Source organism: Nannospalax galili, unplaced genomic scaffold (assembly GCF_000622305.1).
Source record: "Nannospalax galili isolate Female #2095 unplaced genomic scaffold, S.galili_v1.0 scaffold195, whole genome shotgun sequence".
NCBI classification, from domain to species: Eukaryota; Metazoa; Chordata; class Mammalia; order Rodentia; family Spalacidae; genus Nannospalax; species Nannospalax galili.
Window position 1 is genome coordinate 644,880 of NW_008335885.1, and position 23,481 is coordinate 668,360.

Sequence of the window (23,481 nt, forward strand, 5' to 3'; positions counted from 1 at the left end):
GCTGTGATTTGATTCTGAGATGCTGGAGATTCAGATAGTTGATAGCTGCATTGAACAGCTATCTGAACAGCTATAGAGGGGCATCTCCAGTTTGCTGAAGATGAATGGAACCTGGCTTAGAAGAGCAGCATCTAGATCTGTTAGTAGCTTAGCCTTGGGAGTTAGAATAGGAGCTGAAGAGGTGGTTGGTACTTTCTAGACATGCCACACCCCTAACCTCCCATAGCTATGGAGGACTAAGGTGAGCTTGAAGACCCCTTGGGCCCTGTTGCTAGGCAGGAAACAAACCAGGAGGGTAGCAGAAGCCTCCAGCTGGTATACTTATCCCACTGGAAAGACTGGTGTCCCCTGAGGCATGAGGGGAAAGGTGACCAAGCTATTATACAAGAGATACTCAGAAGTCAGAGAGCAGAGTACTGTGCTTCTTTTCCACCTGGAAAATAGGAGGAAGGAGGACAGGAAGATGAAAAGATGGCACAGTTGTTTGGGGGTTTCTTCTTTTCTTCTTTTTGGCCTGATTATTCCTGAGTCTCACATTCTTAACTGTGAACAGACCATGGCTTACTGAGAAAATCCCTAGCCCTTCAAAGTGAGTGTTCACTGCAGGTTAGTTCCATTTATCTGGGAGGGGCCAGTGAGTGAGGAAGGGAACATTTCAGTTTGGCATCTGTCTGCTTATGTGGTTCTAAAAGTGTAGCAGACTACCACCAGGCTCCCTTCCACCATCTTTTCTAGGAGCTGTTGTCTAGCTTTTTTTTCCTTTTTAAGACAAGGTCTCAAATAGTCCAAGCTGGACTTGAACTTGCTATGTGGTAGAGGATGACCCTGAACTTCTGATCTGCCTCTACCTCCCACATGTTAGGTTGACAGATGTATGCAACCACACCCAGTTTATGTGGTACTGGGAATCTAACTCAGGGCCTGAAACTATTCTTTTCTTTTCGTTTCTTTTTTAACCATCACAAATAGGGCTTTTTCTTTGTCACTGTTAAACAAGCACCTGACAAAAGGCAGCAAGAAGGGAGCCAAGAAGAAGGTGGTGGGTCCATTTTCTAAGAAGGATGTGAAAGCTCCAGCTATGTTCAACATTAGAAATATTGGGAAAAACACCTGTGACAAGGACTCAAAGAACCAAAATTGTGCTGATAGCCTCAAAAATTGTGTGTTTGAAGTGAGCCTTGCTGGTCTATTCTTTTCTTTTTTAAGATAAGATCTCACTGTGTAGCTCTGGCTGGCCTGAAATTCTTTACATAGACCAGGCTGACATCGAACTCACATTGATCTGACTGACTGACATGCACCATCAAGCTCGGCCCCCTTAAACTATTCTTAATGGCATATGAATGACACTCTCCACAGCACAAAACGGAAGGGACTGATGGTGGAGGTGCAGTCTCACCATCAGGACAAGCTGTCAGGAACATAGCCTCCAGATTCTCCTCTTGGTCTCCTCCTCCTTCTGAGGCCACCAGCTGTCCAAACTTCCCAAATGCCTGAGCCAGCAGCCAGTCATCTGCTCATGCCTTGAACTCTTTCAGAGGACAGCTGGGTAGAATGGTCACTCCTGCAGAGGCCGGGATCTTAATGCGTTCCATTACACAGCTTTGCGTCTTTGCATGCTTATAGGCTTGTATTTGCGTGCTTTATGGGCTTATGTTTCTAAGTTGCCAGAGCAGTCCTGGTAGCTCATTGTTTTTCTCTGTTCCTCACCTTGTTTGTGTGATTCACCCACCTTGCTCCCTATGTGCTATGCCCCTACCCATCACAGTGCATTGTGCTCCATGGTGATTTCACAAGTTACCATCACTCTCTGGTAGGTTTAGAAATTACCTCCAAACATCTACTTCACACATTTGGCTGCTCCAGATTTCTCCTGCAAGTCTCACCGTGAGAATTCCCATACACAAGTGCAAAGTTGCTGGTCAGAGTGCGTATGTGTTCAGTACTTACTTTTTGACAAAGGAGATTCTTCTTCCCGAAGAATTAATACCCACTGTTCTCCCCACAGCCCACATTGAGGCAGAGAGTTAATCTCTGTATCTTTACCTATTCTTTTTTTTTTGAAGATATTCTTATTTGTGTGTGTGTGTGTGTGCATGTGCGTGTGCGTGTGCGTGTGTGTGTATGTGTGTATGCCACATGTCTACTTCTGCCTGTGGAAGCCAGAAAAGAGCATCAGATCCCCTGGAACTGTGATCTGCCAAACGGGTGCTGGGAACCGAACTCCCGTCTTCTGGAAGAACAGCAAGTGTTCTTAACCTCTAAGCTGTGTCTTTAGCCCCCATCTTTACTTACTCTTACTTTATCTAGCTTGTCAGTAGCTATAAAATGAAACCACATCATTTTAGCTTGTATTTTTCTAATAACTAGTCAGATTCAGGGTCTTTCTATGTAATTGATTATTTTTATTTTAGTGTATGCATGTACTGCCTACATGTGTGTCAATGCACCCATGTTGTATAATGCTCATGAAGGTCAGAGAAGGGCATTAGATCCTCTGAAACTGGAGTTACAGGCAGTTGTTAGCCGCCATATGGGTGCTGGGAACCAAACCCGCATACTCTGCAAGAGCAGCCAGTGCTCTTAAATTGCTGACCATCTCCCCAGCCCAGATTCAGCGTCTTTTGATTTGATGTGTTTGTTAATCTTTTGAGTTTTCTTTTCCTTGGTTGTTTGTGTTTTTCTTTCTTTTTTGGTTTTTTTTTTTTTTGAAACAGCATCTCCCTGTAACCACAGCTGATCTAGACTTCACTATGTAAACCAAGCTGGCCTCCATTCTCTACCTTCCTAGTGCTGGGATTAAAGGTGTGTACTACCATGCCTGGCTTCCTTTCTTCTTTATTGGATTTGCTTTCTTTGGAGAAGTTCTAACTATTGCTCTATGGTCAATTTTAGGCATAAATTTGTAAGTATCTTCTGACGATGTTATGTCTGTCGACTGTCCAACTCTGTGCCTCACAGAATGGAAATTCTTTATTTGGTATATTCGAATCATAAAAAATTCTTATTTATTTGTTTTTGGGGGCTTTGTAGCTTGTGCTATTGAAAGCTTCCGTCACAGTTTGCTAATCACTGGAACTGCGAAGACTGCAGCTGTCCCCTCTGCCTTTTCAGACACCAGCCTATGAAAGCTAGCAGTGCCACCTCCCCGCTCTAGCTGGCAGTTTCTCAGCTGTTTACTGAGAGAGACGAAGCAACCTATCTCTGAGGCGCTGCACAGCTCTAAAAAGGAAGTCCCAAGGAACTGTTTTAATTCAGTGAAACATTTCTATTCGGTGAAAGGCCAGGAAGAGGGACACAAGTGTGTGGGGCATGAGGGAAGATGAGGTTGTCTGAGGTTTATAGTCCCCTGAGAAGTTTGGGCTCAGCTGTCATGGTGAGCAGTACAGCTTCTGAGGTATGGGCTGACTGTGGTCCCCAGTGTTGGTCGTAAGTGGTGGAAGTGTCTTTTGCTATTAAGTCTCTTTTGATGATAGCTGAGTTTAAGCTAATGGGGTTACTTTGAGCTGCGCCCCTAGATAGCCTCAGGGTGGGACCAGTTAGAAGGAAGACCTAAAGATTGGATTTAGTTAGAGGTGGAATTTCTAACCTCACCCACCCACCTGCAAGAAAGGAGGGTGGGGCTGGAGACTAAGCCTTGTAAAATCTCAAACAGCAAATTTGATAAACTCTGGAGTTGCTGAACATGTGGAGACTCTAGAGGGTGGGGTGCCCAAGGGCACTGAGACTCTGCTAGACCCATGCCCATACCCTTATCCTAGGCATTTCTTCTGTTTGGCTCTTCCTGAGTAATAAAATTATTACTTTGTAATAAAATAGTAATAGTAAGTTTTGGAGTTCTGTAAACTTCTCAAATTTGAGGGTGGAGTCATGGGAACCTCCAGTTTGTAGTTGGTCAGTTAGAAGTACAGGTGGCCCAGGACTGAGCCCTGTAACTTGCAGAGTATGACAATAAGTTCAGGTATGTGTCAGAATTGAATTGCTGGATGGACACCCAGGCAGTAGTTGATGATGAAAAACAAAAGGTGAAGTGCTTATCATTTACCAACCGCGGATGGAGGTCAACCAGTACTGGCTGTGCTCACCTGTTGTTGACTGGCATGGCTCAGGAAACACCGTAAACCAAAGATGCCCTAAGAGGGTTCAAGCCTGAGGCACAGGGAGAGTCTGAAGCCTTTGACACTATTACACAGGGCCTTGATTTTTCTATTTAAGCTTATCTCTGTGTTTTGTGTTTTCTGTTACTCTTACAGAATTCCTGACACTATACGATCTATAAGAAAAAGAGGATATATTGTAACTCATGGTTCTTTCTTATTTTTATTTTTAAAAATATTTTGATATTTTTATTTTTGTGTGTATGAGTATATTGCCTACACATATATAAATGCATCCATGTCGTGAAGTGCCTGCAAAGATCAGAAGAGGGTGCCAGATCCCTGGAACTGGAGTCACGAATAGTTATTAATTGCCATGTGGGTGCTGGGAAATGAACCTGAGTCCTCTGCAAGAGCAGCCAGTACTCTTAATTGCCGAGCCATCTCTCCAGCCCCATAACTCAAGCTTCTGAAAGCTGGAAATTCAAAGTCAAGCTGTCATATCCTTCTTGCTGATGGGGGCTCACTGCAGAGTCCTGAGATAGTGCTGGGCCTCCATGGGGAGAGGGACTCATCCAAGAGACACAGCCAATGTGACTTTCATAACAGATCTGCTCTCAGGATGACCCAGTAACCACTGATCCATTAATCCACATGAGGATTAATCCATTCATGACTCAACATCTCCTATGGTCCCATCTCTTAATACCTCCCAGTGGAGATTAAATTTCAGTGTAAGTTCTGGTAGGAACAATCAAACCACAGCACCCCCTGAGTGCAGAGACCTGCTAGTTAAGGCTCTGCAATGCAGTCTTAAGGCTTTGGACCTTGTGTGACTGAGGCAGACAGGGACAACAGAAAGAGGTATGGAAGTGTCAGTGTAGCCAGGTCTTCTTTTGTTTTTTTCTGTGAGTGCTGGGGATTGAACCCAGGATGTTGTGTGTACTAAATAAGCACCCTGCCACTGAACTCCATCCCCAACCCAGCACCCAGGTTTTATGTCTTGGCTCTTCCTCTCATCAGCTATGTGAGTTTAACAATGAATTCCTCTTCTCTAAAGTAGGAAGGTCGGAGAGGGTGGTCTCTTGTGTGTGAGTTTTCAGCACCTCAGCTCCTGTTTCTAACCTACCATCATATCTCAGTATGTCTCTGAACTTAATTTTACAGTCAAGGCTAAGTTTGTTTGATGACTCTTATTTCTCCCTCACAGATGTCACAGATACTTTGGGGATGGGGGTAAGACAACTATTTCCTTACAGAGATAGCTTGGGCATTCTCGAAGATACCACCATTTGGTCTCAAAGTGAAAAGGTCCCCAGGGTGCTCCATGGAGAGCTACACTATTAGTAGTAGCAATGGTGACCTCAGGAGCAGGAGAACAGCTCACTTTGAGCCTGTTGTCTTTCAGGTCATTTGTTCAGCCCACAGATCTTCATCCAGCACTAGAGTGCCAACTTTGCACCAAGTACCGAGGACAATATACAGAATCTAGGGTGAAACTTAATGTTCAGCATATATTTGAGGAAGCAACTTCCATTCAAGCCCTCTTTAACCACATAGTAAGGCTGGGTTAGTGTTATAGATGAGAGAACAAGGGGCCAGCAATATGGCTCAGCAGATAAAAGCATTTGCTGAGAAAACCTGCTGAACAACCCAAGTTCAATCCCCAGAACCCACATAAAGATGGAAGGAAAGAATCAACTCCACAAATTGTCCTCTGACCTCCATACACATATCCACATATACACACACCATACACACAATGATTTTGACTGACAGACAGACATAGATAGAGAAGTAGGTAGATAGATGATAGATGATAGATAGATAGATAGATAGATAGATAGATAGATAGATAGATAGATGATAGAGATATTCAAGTACTCATATTAAGAAAACTCCCAGCCAGAATGGCGGTTTGCAAATTAACAATGCTCACTTGAGAAGCATGTAACAGATCTAGATGACAGTGTGATCTCCTGCCCCTACCTCACCCCATGCTAGGAGTCAAACCCAGATAATAGGGGTTTTTTTGGGCGGGGTCTTTTTGAGACAGGGTCTCCCTGTAGGCCCAGCTGTCCTGGAGCTCACTATGTAGACCAGGCTGGCCTTGAACTCACAGAGATCCGCCTGCCTCTGCCTCCCGAGTGCTGGGATTAAAGGCATGCGCCACCATGCCCAGCCCATAATAGTTTTTTTAATTGAAACAAAGTGGGCCAGTGAGGTGACTCCGTGGGTAATGGTGCTTGCTGCCATACTTGATGACCTGAGTCTGGTCCCCAAGACCCATATGGTGAAAGGAGAGAACTGACTCCCACAAGTTGTCCTCTGACCTCCACACCTATGCCCATACATACACCACACATATACAATAAATATATGTTTTTTTAAATTAAGTAATTTTTGCCAGAATCTACACTGCAGAAGTGGTATTTGGCGTGTTGCTGATTTGGAGAATTGATTCCCAAGCCTTGGGGCTGAGCAGAGCCTCGGGGCATGGGAGGCTGTGGCCACAGTCTCTCTTCTTGTCAGTCTGAGCCTCAGACTAGAATGGGACTTGGTGACATGGGCTCTGGATAGCTGAATGAAGGGCTGAGGCAGCTTCTTAGCTTGCCCTGTTCTTGTCCTAGCATCGTGCCCTGTTACCTGAAAATGGGAGAGAACCAAACAAACCACACAGCTTTTTGGCAGCTTTCTGCACTTTGTCTTAATGTTTTTTCTTTCTTAAATCCCCCACATTTTAATTTTCTTGATATTTTTGTTTCTTCTATGAACAAAACCAAGACTATGAACTATTCCTTATCAAATTCAGATATAGGTAACCTTCGATAGACCAAACAGTTACCTTGAATGTCCAATAAAGAGACTTTTTACAGGGCTGGGGAGATGGCTCAGCGATTGAGAACACTGGCTGCTCTTGCAGAGGACCAGGGTTCAATTCTCAGCACCCACATGGTGGCCAAGAACCATCTGTAATTCTAGTTCCAGAGGAATCTGACACCCTCTTCTGACCTCCACAGGCATTGCATAACATAGGTACACTTACATACATGCAGACGATAGACACATACACATAAAATGAAAATAATAAAATATATTTTAAAAAAGAGACTTTTACAGGGTTCACTCTGCTTCCCAATTTCCATTGTGAAATCTAAATGATGATCACATACCCACGCCTGAGACACACACAGAACAATTCAACTAATTGTTGTTTTGAGACAAGGAGGCGCTATATAGCCCAGGCTGGCCTTCAAGTTCAGCTCCTCCTATCTCAGCCTCACAAGTGCTGGGATTACAGACATGTCCCACTATGTCCTGCTTCACTTTTTTTCAAAGTATATTCCATTCACAAACAAGTACCAGGATGATATTGACTAACACATGACAGTAACTTGTAAATTCAAACATAGGAAATTAAAACACAAGGACCTGGCAACTGTCTAGAGGGGAGCTGGGGCAGGGTAGTCAGGCTGGGGGAGTGGGGCTGTCAGGCTTCAGGATAGGGAAGCAGTTGGTTGAATTTGCCACCAGTTTCCCAGCAACTTGATTTATCTCACTCTAAAACAGAACCATCACTTACCTACTATTTACAAAGTTTGTTTCATATCCTGCCTTCTTCTGAAAAGTTGTAATGGCTCACACACCGAAGCAGAGGAAAATGGAGCCTATTTAAAAGGAGAATGTGGACCAAGTGGGTCTATTACTCATGCAGTAGACATTGGCTTGACTTACCTGGTGTCACTGTGTAAATACACAGCCCCAGCAAGGACAAGTGCCATGAGAGATGTGTTCCAGGCCTGGAGTACACACTGGAAGAGAGGTTCACAGGGGACCCGTCTCCGAGGTGTCACAAGCAGCTCTGTACATCTGGGAGATTTAGTGCTCCTGGAGTTGAGGGCACCTGAAGGTTTGCATGAATCATACAGCTAAGGATATCACCAGGAGAGCAGAGAGGGTCTTCATAACATCCAAAAAGACATGAAATGGAGTATCTTGGGAAAACCTAACTCAGGGACCAGAGGAAGGTGGGGTGTTTGGGGCAGCTCAGTCTGGTTGTAGCTACAGGTTGTAGCTACAGCTCAGCTACAGGTTGTAGCACACGGATGAAACTGTGTGGGGCTGTGACTGAGGATTGACTAGAAGACTTTGGAGTGGTCCACAGTGTGGGGGAGGAGTGACATGGCACCAAAGACAGTGGGTGTAGTGGAGGTGGAGACCACCATGGACAGGCAGCAGTGGAGCAGTGTCACTTTGCTGGGGGGATGAGCTAGGACTGTCCAGTATCACCGTACTTCTCAGTATTTCCCATACCTGGGGCCATGTATGTTCTCCTGAGTGGCTCATTTACTGGTTCACTGTTCTGCTGGTAGCTGACCTAGCAAGGGCAGCTCTCGTCGGTGGATTATTGGGAGCTATGGGCTATAGGGATGTGGGGGAGAAGGAGCAGTGACCACCCAAGTGCTGACTCCATAGTGCCCCCTAACAAGCCAAGCAGGGCCAGGCCTCCTCTCCATTTTGACCCTACCTGTAACCCACTTGGCTTCATTTCAAGTTTGGTAGGACTAAAAGGGAGAGGGAGGCTGCTATACATTTGGTAAAAGCCTATATTTTCTGGTATGCTTGGAATTAAAATTCAACCAGTAGGGTTGGGGATAAAGCCGAGTCAATAAAGCAGTCACCCAGAATGCACAAAGCCCTGAGTTGATTTCAAAGCACTGCATAAACCAAGCATGGTAGCAAACACCTGTAATACCAGCACTCAGGAGGTAGAGGCAGAAGGATCAGAAGTTCAGGGTTATCATCGGCTACATAGCATGTTGAAGGCCAGACTGGGCTATATGAGATTCAAAAAAAAAAAAACAACAAAAAAAAAACAACTCCAGCCAGTGGTCAAGGCACAATGACCAGCAACCAACCAACAGTGCCACCTCAGTAGCTCCAGAGAACAGATCATTGAGACAGGCCTTGCAGCTTTTTAAAACTGAGGTGACTGTGTCTTGGCCAGGAAGAACTTTCTGCTTTGGGGACTGTGTGGTTTGCTTTGCCTTTTGCTGCTAAAACGATCACTTTGTGGTGGTAGTGGTAGTCTTTCATCAAAGGCTTTCACAGCAAAACCCTGTCAGTTCAGTGGCTTGGTCACAGACGGTGCTTTGTGCCCTTTTTCCCACTGTAGCACACGTTGAAAATGATACTTACACGGAATTCTAGATCTCGCAGATGAGGCCACCTGGGGCAGCTGGACCAATAACTCAGTCTTGGAGTTAGTGGAGTAATTCTCTCTCTCTCTCTCTCTTTTCCCTACCAGGTATTTACTTCCTTATTCAATCAGTAAATGATCGATGAGCATTTCCTCTCTGTTAGATACATTTAATGGGGCTATGGGGCTAAATCAACGTAACAAGGACAGAAATTGCTTTGACAAATCAGCTTTAACAGGGGGAATCCGAAAGTGGAAGATTTCTCTAAACCATTTCAGAATAATAAGAGTCCTTTGGAGGGCCATCAGATAGCCACTGACCTCTGTTCTCCCTCCCACAGACCATGTAGTTCCTCGTCCGTGTAAGTCACCGACACTGCCTTGCTCTCGTACAGAGCTACTGGTGTCTCACACAGTCCCTGGGGAACATCCTCAGTGTTTCCTGCACTCCTCCACTTACTGAGAACCAGCTGGAGTGTTTGTTCACAGGCGGAAAGAGTGATTCCGTGCATGGCAGCTCCTCCAAGTCACGCTGCACATTGCTAAGAGGCTAGTGGTCAGCAGTGCTTCATGCAAGCCTCGCAGGTTCCATCCACATAGCTGCCACATCGACTGTGACACAGAGAGAAAAACTGGAAGGATTCTCTCCTTGCTTAAATTGTTTTATTTGTTTTTAATTTTTAAAAATTTACTTATTTTATTTTTTGAGTATGAATGTTTTGCCTGCATGTATGTAAGTGTACCAGGTACATGTAATGCCTACAAAGGCCAGAAGACAGTGTCGGGTCCCCTGGAACCGAAGTTATAGATAGTTGTTAGCTGTCATACGAGTGATAGGAATTAAACTCAGGTCCTCTGTAAGAGCTGTCAGTGTTGATCTCTCTAGTCCTGGATTCTTATTTAAAATTATGCTTTTAACATGTGTTACTTGCTAAAAATGTATTTTACTGTTCATAAATAGATTCTATGCTTATGATTGCTATATTAGTGATGGAATGTAGTTTCATCTTCAGTGCCATCTCTAGCTGACTGACAGCTCTTCCCTTCCTTCCTAGTATAAGAAAGATTTTAAAGCTTGATCTAAACTCAGTGGAAATGACCAACTTGAATTGGCATCTGAGAATCACATTATGTTACTGGGCATCTGTTTGCACTTCAACTTGAGTGGATACTAGCTATCCTCCATTTCATTTGCTGTCCCAAAGATGATAATTGAATACCATTTGGAATTCTTTCAAGGTATAGTGTATTAGAAATAAATAAGTGAATTGAGACGTGATCTCTTCATAATTACTTGCACTTTTTTTCAAGTATGGACATTGCTTTTTCCCAGAGGGGAAGTAATCTTGCCCTGGAACAGAATGCATGTGAATTCCAAGCCAAACTTTAAACACAAGTTTTCCATCACCCCTAATTGCAGGGTATTTTTAATAACCAAAACAAGAAACTTGGATCAGAAGCCTTAAAATATCTTCATTCCTCTGTTGCTTACTCGTACAACCTCTAGGCCTTACCTACAGTCAACAGAGGTTCCCCCAAACCAAAGGGCTTTTGTAATTCATCCATAAGCCTAGTATAAATGTTAAATACCAGCAGGAGTGAGAAACACAACTGCATTCCTCCGAGTCCATTTAACAACCAAGGGATTCTGAGTCACAGAGGAAGAGGGGCTTTCATTTGTTAGTGACTTAAGTGACAGGCAGTGTTTCCAACGTATAGGTGTAAACATTCTGGACTACATGGAGAGGATAAGCTTATGGGGGGGGTGTTTTTTTCTTTCTTTTAAAGCTTTTCTGCAAAAATAAAGTTGGGGAAGAGCGAGCATGAGGAGGGGAACTAGACCAGCTGCTGACATTATAACCCCATGACTTTAATGCTGGAGACGCTGAAGGTTATTCTGCTGAGCTCATCTCTCTTAAATTACAGAAAAGGGCATTTGATGAAATTTAGTGCCATAGTAAAAATATACAAGATTGTCATAGGACTAGGAATGATGTGTGAATAGGGCAAATGAATGAGTGAGCCCAGTTTGCAAAGTAAAAGATGAGAAAGAGAATGTGATTTAGAACTGTGGCAATTCCTTGCCCAAGATAGGGGTTAAACAGTAAGTGACAAGTTAACAGTTTAACTATGTCAATGTGAAATAACAACTCTGCTTTAAAGGAAATAAGAAAATAGTTTATGCTGAGCCAAATATGAGTGACCAAGGCCTAGGGAACATGGATTCAAGTTACCCTGAATGACGTGTTCCACTGTGGAAGAGGTTGCATGGCCTTTTATAGTCATGGAATGAATTAAAGTCATAAATCAGTGTGTTTACAAAGTATGTGGATGGGGGTCCTCAGGCAGGTGACTATTGCAGAGTAGAAAATCTCTTCTACTAAATTAAGAAATTCTGTTGAGGCTAGAGATGGAACTTAGTCTGCAGCGTATTTTCCCAGCATTCATGAGTTCTGGGTTCTCTTCCCAGCACTATGTAAACCAGGTGTGATGGTACACACCTGTAATAACAGCACTCGGGAGGTAGGGGTAGGAGGATCAGAAGTTCAAGGCCACCCTCAACTGCACAGAGAGTTCCAGGCCAGCCTGGCATACTCAAGACCATGTCTCAAAAAATAAAGTTATATTTTTTAGGATTAGGGTTGTCAAACTTAGGGATATGATAAATTATGGGAGTTTTGTCCAATAGTCAAGAGGATGTGAGGTCAGGTGCAGAGGTTGATAATAAATGACTATTAAAAGAGACTAATGATATTCCAAGATGACCTTGGCCCTTGACGCACAACATTCCATCTCCCTATAACCACAGTGCTCTAGTTAGCCAGGGTCAGACAGTCCACAGGTCCTTCAGTGTAGATGAGGCTCTAGAAAGCTTCAGTTTGCAGATGCGAACTTTCAGAGAACCCCCAAAAGGCAGAAGAGGCACACATGCCAGCCTTTTCCATCTGCAGATCGCAAATTTATGGATTCTACCAGCTGCAGATCTAAAATATTTGGGAAAAATAAATTGTGTCCATATTAAATATGTACAGACAATCTTCTTATCAACATTCCCTAAGCAATATAACCTGACAACTATTACATGGCATGTATATTGAACTAGGTAATGTAAGCCCTCTAGGGATGATTTAAAATTTATAGGAGTGGGGCTGGAGAGATGGCTCAGGGGTAAAGAGCTCCGGCTGCTCTTGTAGAGGACCTGGTTTCAGTTTCCAGCACCCACATGGCGGCTAACAACTTTCCAGTCCCAGGGGATCCAATGACTTTTTCTGGCCTCTACCGGCATTTCATGACATGAGTGCACTTACATACATGCAGACAAAACATTCATACAAATAAAAATGTGTCAAAATTTTTTAATTTATAGGAGTATGTGAATATGCCATATGTAAATACCACATCATTTTCTATAAGGGACTTCTTCTATATGAGGGATTTGGGTATGTCAAGGGACCTGGAAACAGTCCCCCGTGCATACTGAGGAGCAGCTATCACTTCCTTTATATCACTCCATCTTTTATTGCTCTATGTTCTTCTTTTGGGCAGCTTTTTTCCTGACATATTTGCATGTTGTTAATAAAATGATACAATTAATAAAGAAGATCCATGCGTTTACAATTTCTTCAGCACCTACCGCATGCCAACAGTGTGGGGACTTTGATGAGTGGCTTCATACCCCTGAAGAACTGATGAATCAGAGTTCTCCCAAGTACAAGAGAAGAAGGGTAGGCAGGAGGAAGTCTAGGTGGAGAAATGGAAATGCACGTGTCCACAGAACATATGTATTTTCGAAGGAAATTTTCTGCGTTAGTATTTGTAGGAAAAGTTAACAGTCTGTAAGAGAAAGACAGGCACTTGTGATTATTCCATTCACTGACTCATTCAGCAGTGCACCCTGCTGTGGTCCGAGCACTGCTCAGCGACAGAGGGGCTGGTGGACACAGCTGGCAGCGGGGAGGCCTGGTGGGGTTCATAAAAAGGGCCAGCTCCCTCAGACAGACAGGGAGACCAGCGAGGATTCTTGGGCATCTTACCTGAAAGGCTCATCAGCCTGTGGGAGACAAAGGCATTAGTTGTATAAAGTGGTAAAGGCGTAACAGAAAGCAGCAAGGTTCTTTTCATATGTGTTTGCCTGTTGTTCATCTGTCATGCACAAAGTCTTCCCCCCTCCCTTCCTCCCTCCTTCCTGCTCCCCCTCCCTGTCCCTCTCTCCCCCTCTCTCTTCCTTTTTGAATGTTAACTGTTGTTACATGCCCAGCCTTTGCAAACCCTTTCACAGCCAAGCACAAAGGCTAAGAGCTTGCAATCAAGAGGAAATGGTTTTCTCACTGGCTCTACCACTTACAGATTGTGTGACCTCCAAGTCTTTTTCACTTGCCCATGTCTCAATTTTTCATCTGTAAAATAAGAATAGTAACAGGAGAGTAGCAAACAACCAAGTTTTTACAACAAAACAAAAACAGTTTTTGCACAAAATCAGTTTTCCCAGTCATGGCGTGCAGCAAGTGTCTAATAAATGCTGACTCGTTTTAATTATTGCTTTTTTTTCTCACTCACCGTCCTTTCAGAAGAAGTTATGATTTTAAAATGTGCGCCATGCTCATAAGAGGAAGAGCCTGCCCTGCCTTGTTTCAGAGAAGACGAAACCAGGTCACAAAGAGCCTTGTGGGACTTACTGAGTCTATGGACATTACCTAAAGGCAGTACGTCTCTAACACCTTTAAGTGGAAAGTTCACTGTAGTGGCAATATAAAAGGTCATTTAAGGAAGGGAATGGCGATGGTCAAAGCCTCAGTTAGGAAATCGCTGTCTAGTCCAGAGAGCAAGGCAAGGAGTACAGTGAGATGGTGACAATGGGACAGAGGGAGGTGGAACACCCAGGGTGAGGGGACACTGGGACTGGGAGTGTTACTGGGGAACACGGCTGCTTAGCAGAGTCTAAGTCCCTTAGATAAAAGAATTTTAAAATGCACAATTTTATTGGCATCTGAGAAGGAAAACCACATAGCAGGCAAGCTGGAGACTTCAACAGCTGCGGGGAGAAGGGAGCTTGATGAGAGCTGGATAAGAGGAAGGCAGCAAGTCATGGCTTCAGAGTCAGAGATCAAGAATGTAAGCAAGGGGCTGGAGAGATGGCTCAGTGGTTAAGAGCACTGGCTGCTCTTGCAGAGGACCCAGGGTTCGATTCCCTGCACCCACGTGGCAGCTAACAACCATCAGTAACTCAAGTTCCAGGGTATCCAATGACCTCTTCTGACCTCTGCAGGCATTGCACCACACGGGTGCACTTATATACACTCAGGCAATATACTCATACACATAAAAATAATAAATAATAAATAAAATATTTCTTAAAAAAGAAAGCAGGCAAAGCTCAGCAGTGGAAGTTTGCTTGGGGCAGGGACAAAGTTGTCTTCAGAGACAGTGAAAATGCCCAGTGTGGTGATTTGAATGAAAAATGCCACCTAGAGTTCCATGTATTTGAACACTTGGTCCCCAGTTGATGGCACTGTTTGGGGAGGTTATGGAATCTTCAGGAGGTGCAGACTTGATGGAGGAAGTAGGTCACTGGGGGTAGGCTTTAAGAAGTCATAGCCCCACCGCATTTCCTGTTCTCTCTCTGCTTCCTGTATATGGATAAAATGTGATCATTCAGTTCCTGTTCCTGCTTCCATGCTTTTTGCCATGCCTTCCCCACCATAATAGACTCTGTCCCCCCAGAAACATACGCTAAAATAAACCCTTTCTTTCTTGTTACTTTTGGCACTTTTTGTTGTTGTTGTTGCTGTTGTTTTGTTTTGTTTGTTTGTTTGTTTGTTTGTTTGTTTTATGTCAGCAACAGAAAAGTAACTCAGTGTCAGGGAATGCGGGCCTATGATTTTTGCTGGGGTCTGAAAAAGGGAGCTAGAAAGAGAGGAAGGAAGGCAGGGAAGATAGCATGGGGGTAAAAGCCCTTGCTCTGCAAGCATAAGGACCTGAGTTTGAGTGCCCAGCATGCAGATAAAGCCAGGCATGGCTGCATGTGCCTCTAATTCCACTTTGGGAGGGAGAGACTAGAAGATCCTGAGAGGTCACTGGCCAGCCAGCCTGGCAATAACAGTGAGCTTCAAGCACAATGAGAGACCCTGTCTCAAGGCAAGAAGATGGAGAGCAAGAAAGGAAGACACCTGCGTTCTGCTCTGGCCTCTGCTTGCTTGTGTACAGGCACACTCACATGCGTGTTCCACACACACATATCACACACCACAGAAAAAAAAAGAAGAAAGAAAGAAAGAAAGGAAGGAAAAAGGAAGGATGGGAGGGAGGGACGGAGGGAGGGAGGGAGGGAAGGAAGGAAGGAAGGAAGGAAGGAAGGAAGGAAGGAAGGGAAAGAAAGAAAAAGAGGAAGGAAGGAAGGAAGGAAGGAAGGAAGGAAGGAAGGAAGGAAGGAAGGAAAGCTACGTTTTCTGAGTTAGAACTCAGAGAGTGGATAGACTTAGCAGTGAGGCTGTATAAGCAACTTCATCAAGGGATGGGCTTTGGATTGTGTAAGTACATTCCCGTTTAAAGATACTTATTCCTCCTATTAAAAAACAAACAGATTTTTTAAAAGTATGTGTATGCATGTGTATCTGTGTGTGGATATATACATGTGAGTGCAGTTTCCCACAGAGTACAGAAGAGGGCATCAGCTCCTCTGGAGTTGGAGTTACACGTGGATGTGAGCTGCTCAGTGTGGGTGCTAGGAGCCAAATTCAGGTCCTTTGCAAAAGAATTATGAGCTTTTAACCACTGAGCCATCTGGCCAGCCCCAAGCCCCCATCTTTTTATCATGTCTTTAAGTGTATCTTGTTTTATGACCTTTTATTTTATCTATCTATCTATCTATCTATCTATCTATCTATCTATCTATGTAAGATAGGGTCTCCTTATAGTCCCATCTGGCCTGGAACTAACTATTTAGACCAGACTGGCCTCAATCTCACAAGATCCACCTGCCTCTGCCTCCTGATGCTGGGATTAAAGGCCTATGCCACCACACCCATCTTTGAAGTTGTGACTATGAGGGGAATTCTTCTGTCCAGGTGGAGCAACTGGCCCATTTGGATTAACTTTTAAGGGAGCGGACAATAGAAGGCCTTTGTGATCTTGTAACCTTTTAGATAACTTAGAATGTTTTGTCTCCACCAGAGGCCAGAGGTACAATTCAGACCCATTCTTTTGACTAAAAATCATGTAACAGAATAGATTCAAAATAACTAAAGAAAAAATTTTAAAATAAAACTGTAAGATATCCATGCTTTCCCAGGAGGAAATAACCTTCCCTGAATGGGCCTTATAAGGCAAAATGCTGCTACTCCATCTTTCTCCCTTTCTTGTGATGTTTGTGACACTTCCCCCTTGAGATGGCATCTCATGTTCTAAGGGGAGCTATTGTGATACTTACCTTTTCTCAAAATTAGTGTATAACCAGGGACACAAGTAGTATGGTCCAAAGCTGCTTACAGCATATGGGGGAAGGGGTTATCCATCCTCAGTGTCCTCCAAGCTTACTAATGTCTGACCAGCTGCCTAACAGGAGGTGAGGGCTAGGAAAGTGGGAGAGGTAGCAGGACTTTATTGACTGAGGAGATGGGGTCACTGTGGGCCCAGGTGATAAACCTCAGAGGATGGAGCTTTGGGCATGAAAAGCTGGGCTCCTGTTGGAACACCCAGGGAACGGGAACAAGACAACTGACTGGGAGGTCACCTCAGATTTTAAGCTTGACCTTGAAGGTGAAGGCAAATGAGGCCGTTTGGTCAGTCTTTCCACTGAACTCTTCCACCCATGAGATAAAGAAGCAAGAAGACATGAGGCTGGGAGATGGCTCAGTCAGGAGCACTGGCTGCTCTTTCAGAGAACCTGGATATCGTTCCCAGAACCCACATGATTGCTAATAACTCTCCTTAACTCCAGTTCCAGGGGATCCGACACCCTTTTCTGGTCTCCATGGGCATTGTATGCATGGGTGGACTTAACCTACATGCAGGTAAAACACTCATACACATACAATAAAAATAAATTTAAAAAAAGAGTCAATAAGGTAGCCCTCAAACTCAAGTCAGGATTGAGGTCAGGGAAGAGGGGACAAGACACTGAAAATGCAACAAACAAGAACTGTAATTTGAGCTGTTGCCACATACTAGGGATAGAACGTTGGACAGTTGGATGATGGTTTAGAAAGAGCTATGAAAATGGCCACATGTGGAGGTACATCCCTCAAATCCAAGCACCCTGGAGGCTGAGGCAGGGGAACTATAAATTTGAAGCCAGCCTGGGCTACACAGTGAGACCCTGTCTCAGAAAGCCCCAAACCAACCAGCCAAACCCCAACAAAATAAAATCAAAATTGTAGAAACATTCACTAAAAACAAGTATGTTTGTACTTAAGACTATTGTGTAACAAAGGATAATTATTTCACCATAGAAAGAAGACTTGCAGTTCTAAGACTAGAAGAAGGAAAAAATAATTGCCCTTCAGGTGGATCTCTGTGAAATCGAGGCTAGCCTGGTCTACATAGTGGAGTTCCAGGCCAGCTGAGACTATGTGGATCCCTGTCCCGAAACATACAAACACACAAAAAGCAATTGCCCAAGACAGGAAGAGCCTTTAAGGCTAGATCAGCTTTTGGAGAAGAAATTAATCAGATAAGAGGAAGAGGTAAAAATGGCTTAACGATCCAAGAGGGGGAGAAAAGCAAACTGAGAAATTCTGAATTTACCAGGGTAGGAATGTAAAGATGTGCTGCTTTCCACGAGGATGTATGCACAAATTTGAATGGCAGATACTCAGTGAATGACTGTGTGCCAGGTGAGGAGACCCAGCACTCAGCAGGACAGAAAGGGCAGGACGTGGCAGGTTAGGAGCATTCAATCTAGCTAGGGAACAGACAGATAGTGACCCCCACAAGCGTATCATCATAGATGTGGAATGTACTGGTGTAACGAGGTCAGTAACCTGGAACAGATGATGTTTCCAGGTTCCTGGCCTCTTCTTCAAAGAATTGTAATAAAGGCACACACAGATTGCAAAGTAGCAAGGAAACTATTCCAAAGCTAAATGATAGTACAGGTCAGAAAGAAATACAATCAAGAGTGACAGTGGGTGGGGCTGGAGATTCTGCAGTTAAGAGCATGGATGCTCCTGCAGAAGACCCAGGTTCAGTTCCCAGCACCCATGTGCAGCTTACAACAGGCCAGAACTCCAGTCCCAGAGGATCTAACACCCTCTTCTGTCCTCTGAGGGCATTGTGCATACAGGTGCATTTACATACATGCAGGTGAAACACTCTTACACATAAAATAAAAATAAATAAAATTCTTTTTTTAAAAAAGTGACAGTGGAGGCTGGGTGTGGTGGCACACGCCTTTAATCCCAGCACTCAGGAGGCACAGGCAGGTGGATCTCTGTGAGTTCAAGGCCAGCCTGGTCTATATAGTGAATTCCAGGCTAGCTGGTGCTACAGGAAGACCCTGTCTCAAAAAAGACAAAAAAAAAAAAGTGACAGTGGACCAGCCACTTGAGTGAGTATGCTCAAGGGCTAGGTTATTGTCCAAGGCTTCTTTTATGGGGTCTAAAGGAAGGAAGGGCTGGTTAGTGGGCGTAATTTAGGTGGTTCTCTTTCGATTGATAGGTTTAAGTTATATAACTTTTCCTTTATTGTCCCTTCCCATAATGCACCTGATTTTAATCATATGCATGCTCAAATAAGCAATGGCATGAGATCATAAATAGAAGATTCACCCTAAAAGTTCACTTAGAGGACACAGTTTGCCTTATCTTGCATGCATCCAAAAGTAGTTCAAGGCTGGATCATTCCCTTATCCTTATACTCAGATATAACAGGAGTAAGTTGAATAGAAACTATGGTGTAAGGAAAAGAGAAGCAATCCCATTAGAGAAAGATGTGTGTGTGTGCAGCTCAGTGCAGGTGGAGGTGCCTAGGTTGCTAACAGGTTGCTAGGTACATTGTTTGGAGAGTCTGTATGTAGTATGTGCAGGTGAGGGTACCAGGCTGCCAGGTGCCTTCTTAGAAAAGGGGTGTGTGCACAGCCCAAACCAAGCGGCATCCCAGGTTACTAACCTACTCCCTATGCTTGCCTACCTCACTGGGAGGAGGAGGTGAAGCTGAAGATAATCATGGTCCTTGGTGGCTTCAGGGGTCACCAGGCATGTTGCTGGATGACCCAAAAAGTGAAGCAAAATGAAGTGGTATTGACAAAGTTAGTCCGTGGTTTAAGCACTGGAGTGGTAAAATGGCTTTGGCAGCCAGAGCAAGTGGGTGAGTACCCAGGGGAGCTGAGTTTGTCCAGGAGGCCAAGTGGGGAAGGGGCTTTCTGGGGAAAGTGACGGGTGCCATGTTTGATACATCTGACCCTGGGGGATTGGAGGGGTATCATAATGATGACACATGACACCATCCCTGCTCTACCTGAAGTGTTATATGCAGAGTGAATCCAGAACCTTCTGAAGGGCTCATTGTCACTTCATCAGGAGGTTCTCCCTGGACATAAACTGCTGGGAATGAGGCTGCCAGCATCAGCGGGGTGCAGGCCTGAGACAGCCTCAGCCTGCAGCAGCCTGAGTGGTTCTTTTCAGAGACTTTCTACTCAGATGAGACTCTTGGCTTTGCCACAGAAAAGAATTTCAGGATGAACCACTATGAAGCAGAGCTGGAGTTTGTTGGGAAGAAAGTTCCATATGGATTTAAGCTTGGGAATTCATAGAAAGAGAGCTACTCGGGGAAGGGGATTATGTCCCCGAGTATGGCTGTGAGTTTCTCAAGAGAGATGTGATTGTCTTTTCAGTAGCCATACATACAGCTTTCGGTGGCTTCTGCAGTTGTACCTCAAAGAGTTTCCAAGGAACCTTTTCTTTCTTGGTAAATGAGGCCACAGGATAGCTCTTAGATGTACTGGCTATTACGTATCACAGCTGAGAAAGTAAAGGGTTACAAGGAAAGTTAAGCTGGTTTTACTGTAAACAAAGCTTTAGTCTTATTTGTGAGATTCCTAGAAAACACCTGCAAAAGGATAAGGCTGTATTTGAAGGTCATACAGACTTCGATGGTTCATTTTAATTACATGGACTATTTTAACATTCTATTTGAAAAAAATAAAAACAACTCTATAGAAAAGGAATATTGTCCCTATGCCAGCGACCTTCACAGTGAATGTTAATTGTGCTGAAATTCTTGCTTCTCAGCTGGAGAGAGCCTTCAACCAGACTCCACAGAGAGGGGCTCCTTTCTCTTTCCATAGCTCCATAATGTTCCCAGTCCTTTTCTCCTGCTCAGGGTACAGGGTGGCATGGAGCTGACTAGAGCAGGAAGCCAGCACCCACCTTAAAACATGGAGACACAGGCTCTTGCCTACCAGCCCCTGTTTCCCCAGAATTAGAGGCATCCTCAGGAAGAGCAATCATGGGAACCTTGGGGTGTGATGACCCAAGAAAAGTGGTAAGGAGGCAGGTCTAGGGATGTCAGCATTCTGCCAAACAGGTGCTGGTTTGAAAGATTAGGTCTGAAGTGTGGTCTAACTCAGGAAAACAGCAGGAAAAGGCTTGGCAGGGCCTAGTAAAGGTGGCCTCTACAGCAGCCAGGATGGAGAACAGTGGGGCAGTGGCTCCCAGCTAGCGGAGACAGCTGTGTGCATTAGTTACTGCAACTTCAGGAGATGGGGGAGACGGAGGGCAGCAGTGCTGTACCTGTGACCTGAGTGTCTCTGAGCCCACCCCCACAGCCCCTGAATCACACCTCTGGAGGTGAGGAAGACACCAGGCTATGGGGTTCGCCTCATAGAACCTAGCCAGTTTCAGAAGCCACTGGACTACTGTAATAATTTTTTAAGATATGTTTTTATTGGAAATTCCAGGGTACTTAATTCTTTTTTTTTTTTCTTTTCTCTTTTATCTAGGCACTGGGGAACCATGAATTTGATAACGGTGTGGAAGGACTGATTGATCCACTCCTCAGAAATGCCAAATTTCCAATTCTGAGTGCAAACATTAAAGCAAAGGGACCGCTGGCTCCTCAGATATCCGGACTTTATATGCCATATAAAATTCTTTCTGTTGGTGGTGAAGTTGTGGGAATTGTTGGATATACTTCAAAAGAAACCCCTTTTCTCTCAAATCCAGGTATTTTCCACTTTTACAGCACTCATGGCTTGGAAATAGATGTAGTAAGCCATAGCTTGACACTATTTTCATGGACTGTAAGCAGAAGGAACAACTGGGAAATGTGTGTTCATGGAATAATGACAAAATCAAGCTGGTGGAGTCTATGTTGTTCTGAGTTACTTCTTAAAAGCACTATACCTCTGCTCAGTGAACTTCTTTGTTGACATAAACAGTATGTGTTTAATTCAGTGTGTTCAAAATTGTAAGTGAAACCTGGCACAGGGTGTTCTTATAGATCTCCGGCCCTGAATACAATGTAGTTTTTTTTTTGTTTTGTTTTGTTTTTTAGTTCTGGTGACCTAAGCACTCAAACATGTATTACATCTATTTCTAGCACATTTAACTTAGTTTAGCTGGGCAATGAAATTCCTCTGTGTGTGTTTATGAGAGAGAGAGAGAGACAGAGAGAGAGAGAGACAAACAGACAGACAGACAGACAGAGAGGAGAGAGAGAGACAGACAGAGAGACAGAGGAAAGAGAGAGACAGAGACAGAGAGACAGAGAGACAGAGAGAGAGAGGAGAGTCTTCTGGGATTCTAAAATACATCCTGTGCATTCGGTGTGTGTGGAACCCATCCCCATGAGGTTTCTGGTGTATGATGTATGAGGTGAACACAGTCCCTGATCCTGAGGCATTTCACTGAACTATTTTGTTGCCAGTCCAACCAAAGTAGAAGATGGCAGCACTCTGTCCACATCATTCCTTCCCCCAGGGACCAGTGTCTTTGTCCCCCCGCTCACTTATCCAGTGGGAGAATAAACTAGTAAAGTGTCTAGCATGTCAGAAGGTAGTGGAGGAGGTGGGGGAAAGGCCCTGTGTGGCAGGAGGTGTACCTTGTCATTTCAAAAGGATGCTCAGGGAAGGCTTGCAGAGAAGGACTGTGATGGTTAGTGTTGATGGTCAACTTGACAGGATCTTCAGTCACCTAGGAGACAAGCCTCCAAGTACACAGGTGAGGGATTATTTAGATTAGGTTAGTCTCTGGGCATACTTGTGAGGGACTGCTTTGATTAGATTAGAGCTGGAAAGATCCACTCTAAAGGAAGATGGCTCTGTTCCCTCAGATTGAGTCCTCCTGCTCTGCATAAGAGGAAGCTAGCTGAGTGGGAGCATTTATCACTCTGCTTCCTGACCTTGGGTGCAGTTAGGCTGCCTCTAGCTCCTGCCACCGGGATTTGCCCTAATGACAGACTGTACCCTCAAACTGTGAGCTAAAATCAGCCCTTTCTTCCTTAAGGTTGCTTATGTTGGGTATTTCTATCACAGCAACAGAAAAGTAATTAAGAGGGCCTCAGGACGGAGGGCTGTCTGGGAAGCCACAAGAAGCAAATTATCCTTGAGGTTCTCACAGTGGACAGAAGTGGTGACGCTGGTGCAACTCTTGATTTTTCCAGTGTTGCCTAGAGCTACTGATAACACTGTCTGGAGGCTGCTAGCTTCCCAGCCGTCTTTCTGGAGCCTCCCTGGCCATGGTACCTGTTATGTTATTTCCCTTTCATGATACTTTGAACATGTGGGGTGGACACGTGGTCAGGACTCACAAGCTGGCCAGTAAACATGGCAATGGACTGTATTTTTAGTATCTGCTGAGATTTGCAGAGATTCTTGCTTTTCAAACCAGAGTTTACAGACTTGCATTTTGAAAGTTCTTTATGAGCTTTGTGCATTTTGGAGGCATTTTCATTTTTGTGCTAGTTCTTATAAAGTAGCATGGGGGTATGTGGATCCACTGGAGGACTGCTCTGCAGCAGAATGTTAGTTGTGGTTTTAGGGCAGTGCATCAGTCTGTATTTGCAATCCCTTCATGATCATTGAAACTGTAAAACCTAAGGACTTGCAGAGTTTTGGCTGCAGAGACTGGGAGGTCCTGGTCTTAGCATAGGAATATGCAGGCTGGGGAGCTAAACCCAAGCTAGCTGGCAGTTATTAGCAGAGTAGAGGAGTGAGTAGCACTGAGGAATATACACCCTCCCAGCGCCAGT

The 23,481-nt window shown here is 44.3% G+C and overlaps 1 protein-coding gene across 1 annotated transcript in view; it reads left to right on the top strand.

Moving 5' to 3' along the window:
• The window catches only part of Nt5e (5'-nucleotidase ecto), a 63,847-nt gene that overhangs the window by 3,273 nt on the left and 37,093 nt on the right, over positions 1–23,481 (top strand). The window contains exon 2 of the mRNA XM_008830668.3: positions 21,233–21,455. Within this exon, the coding sequence (XP_008828890.1) occupies positions 21,233–21,455 (223 nt within the window). The remainder of the gene's footprint in view (positions 1–21,232; positions 21,456–23,481) is intronic.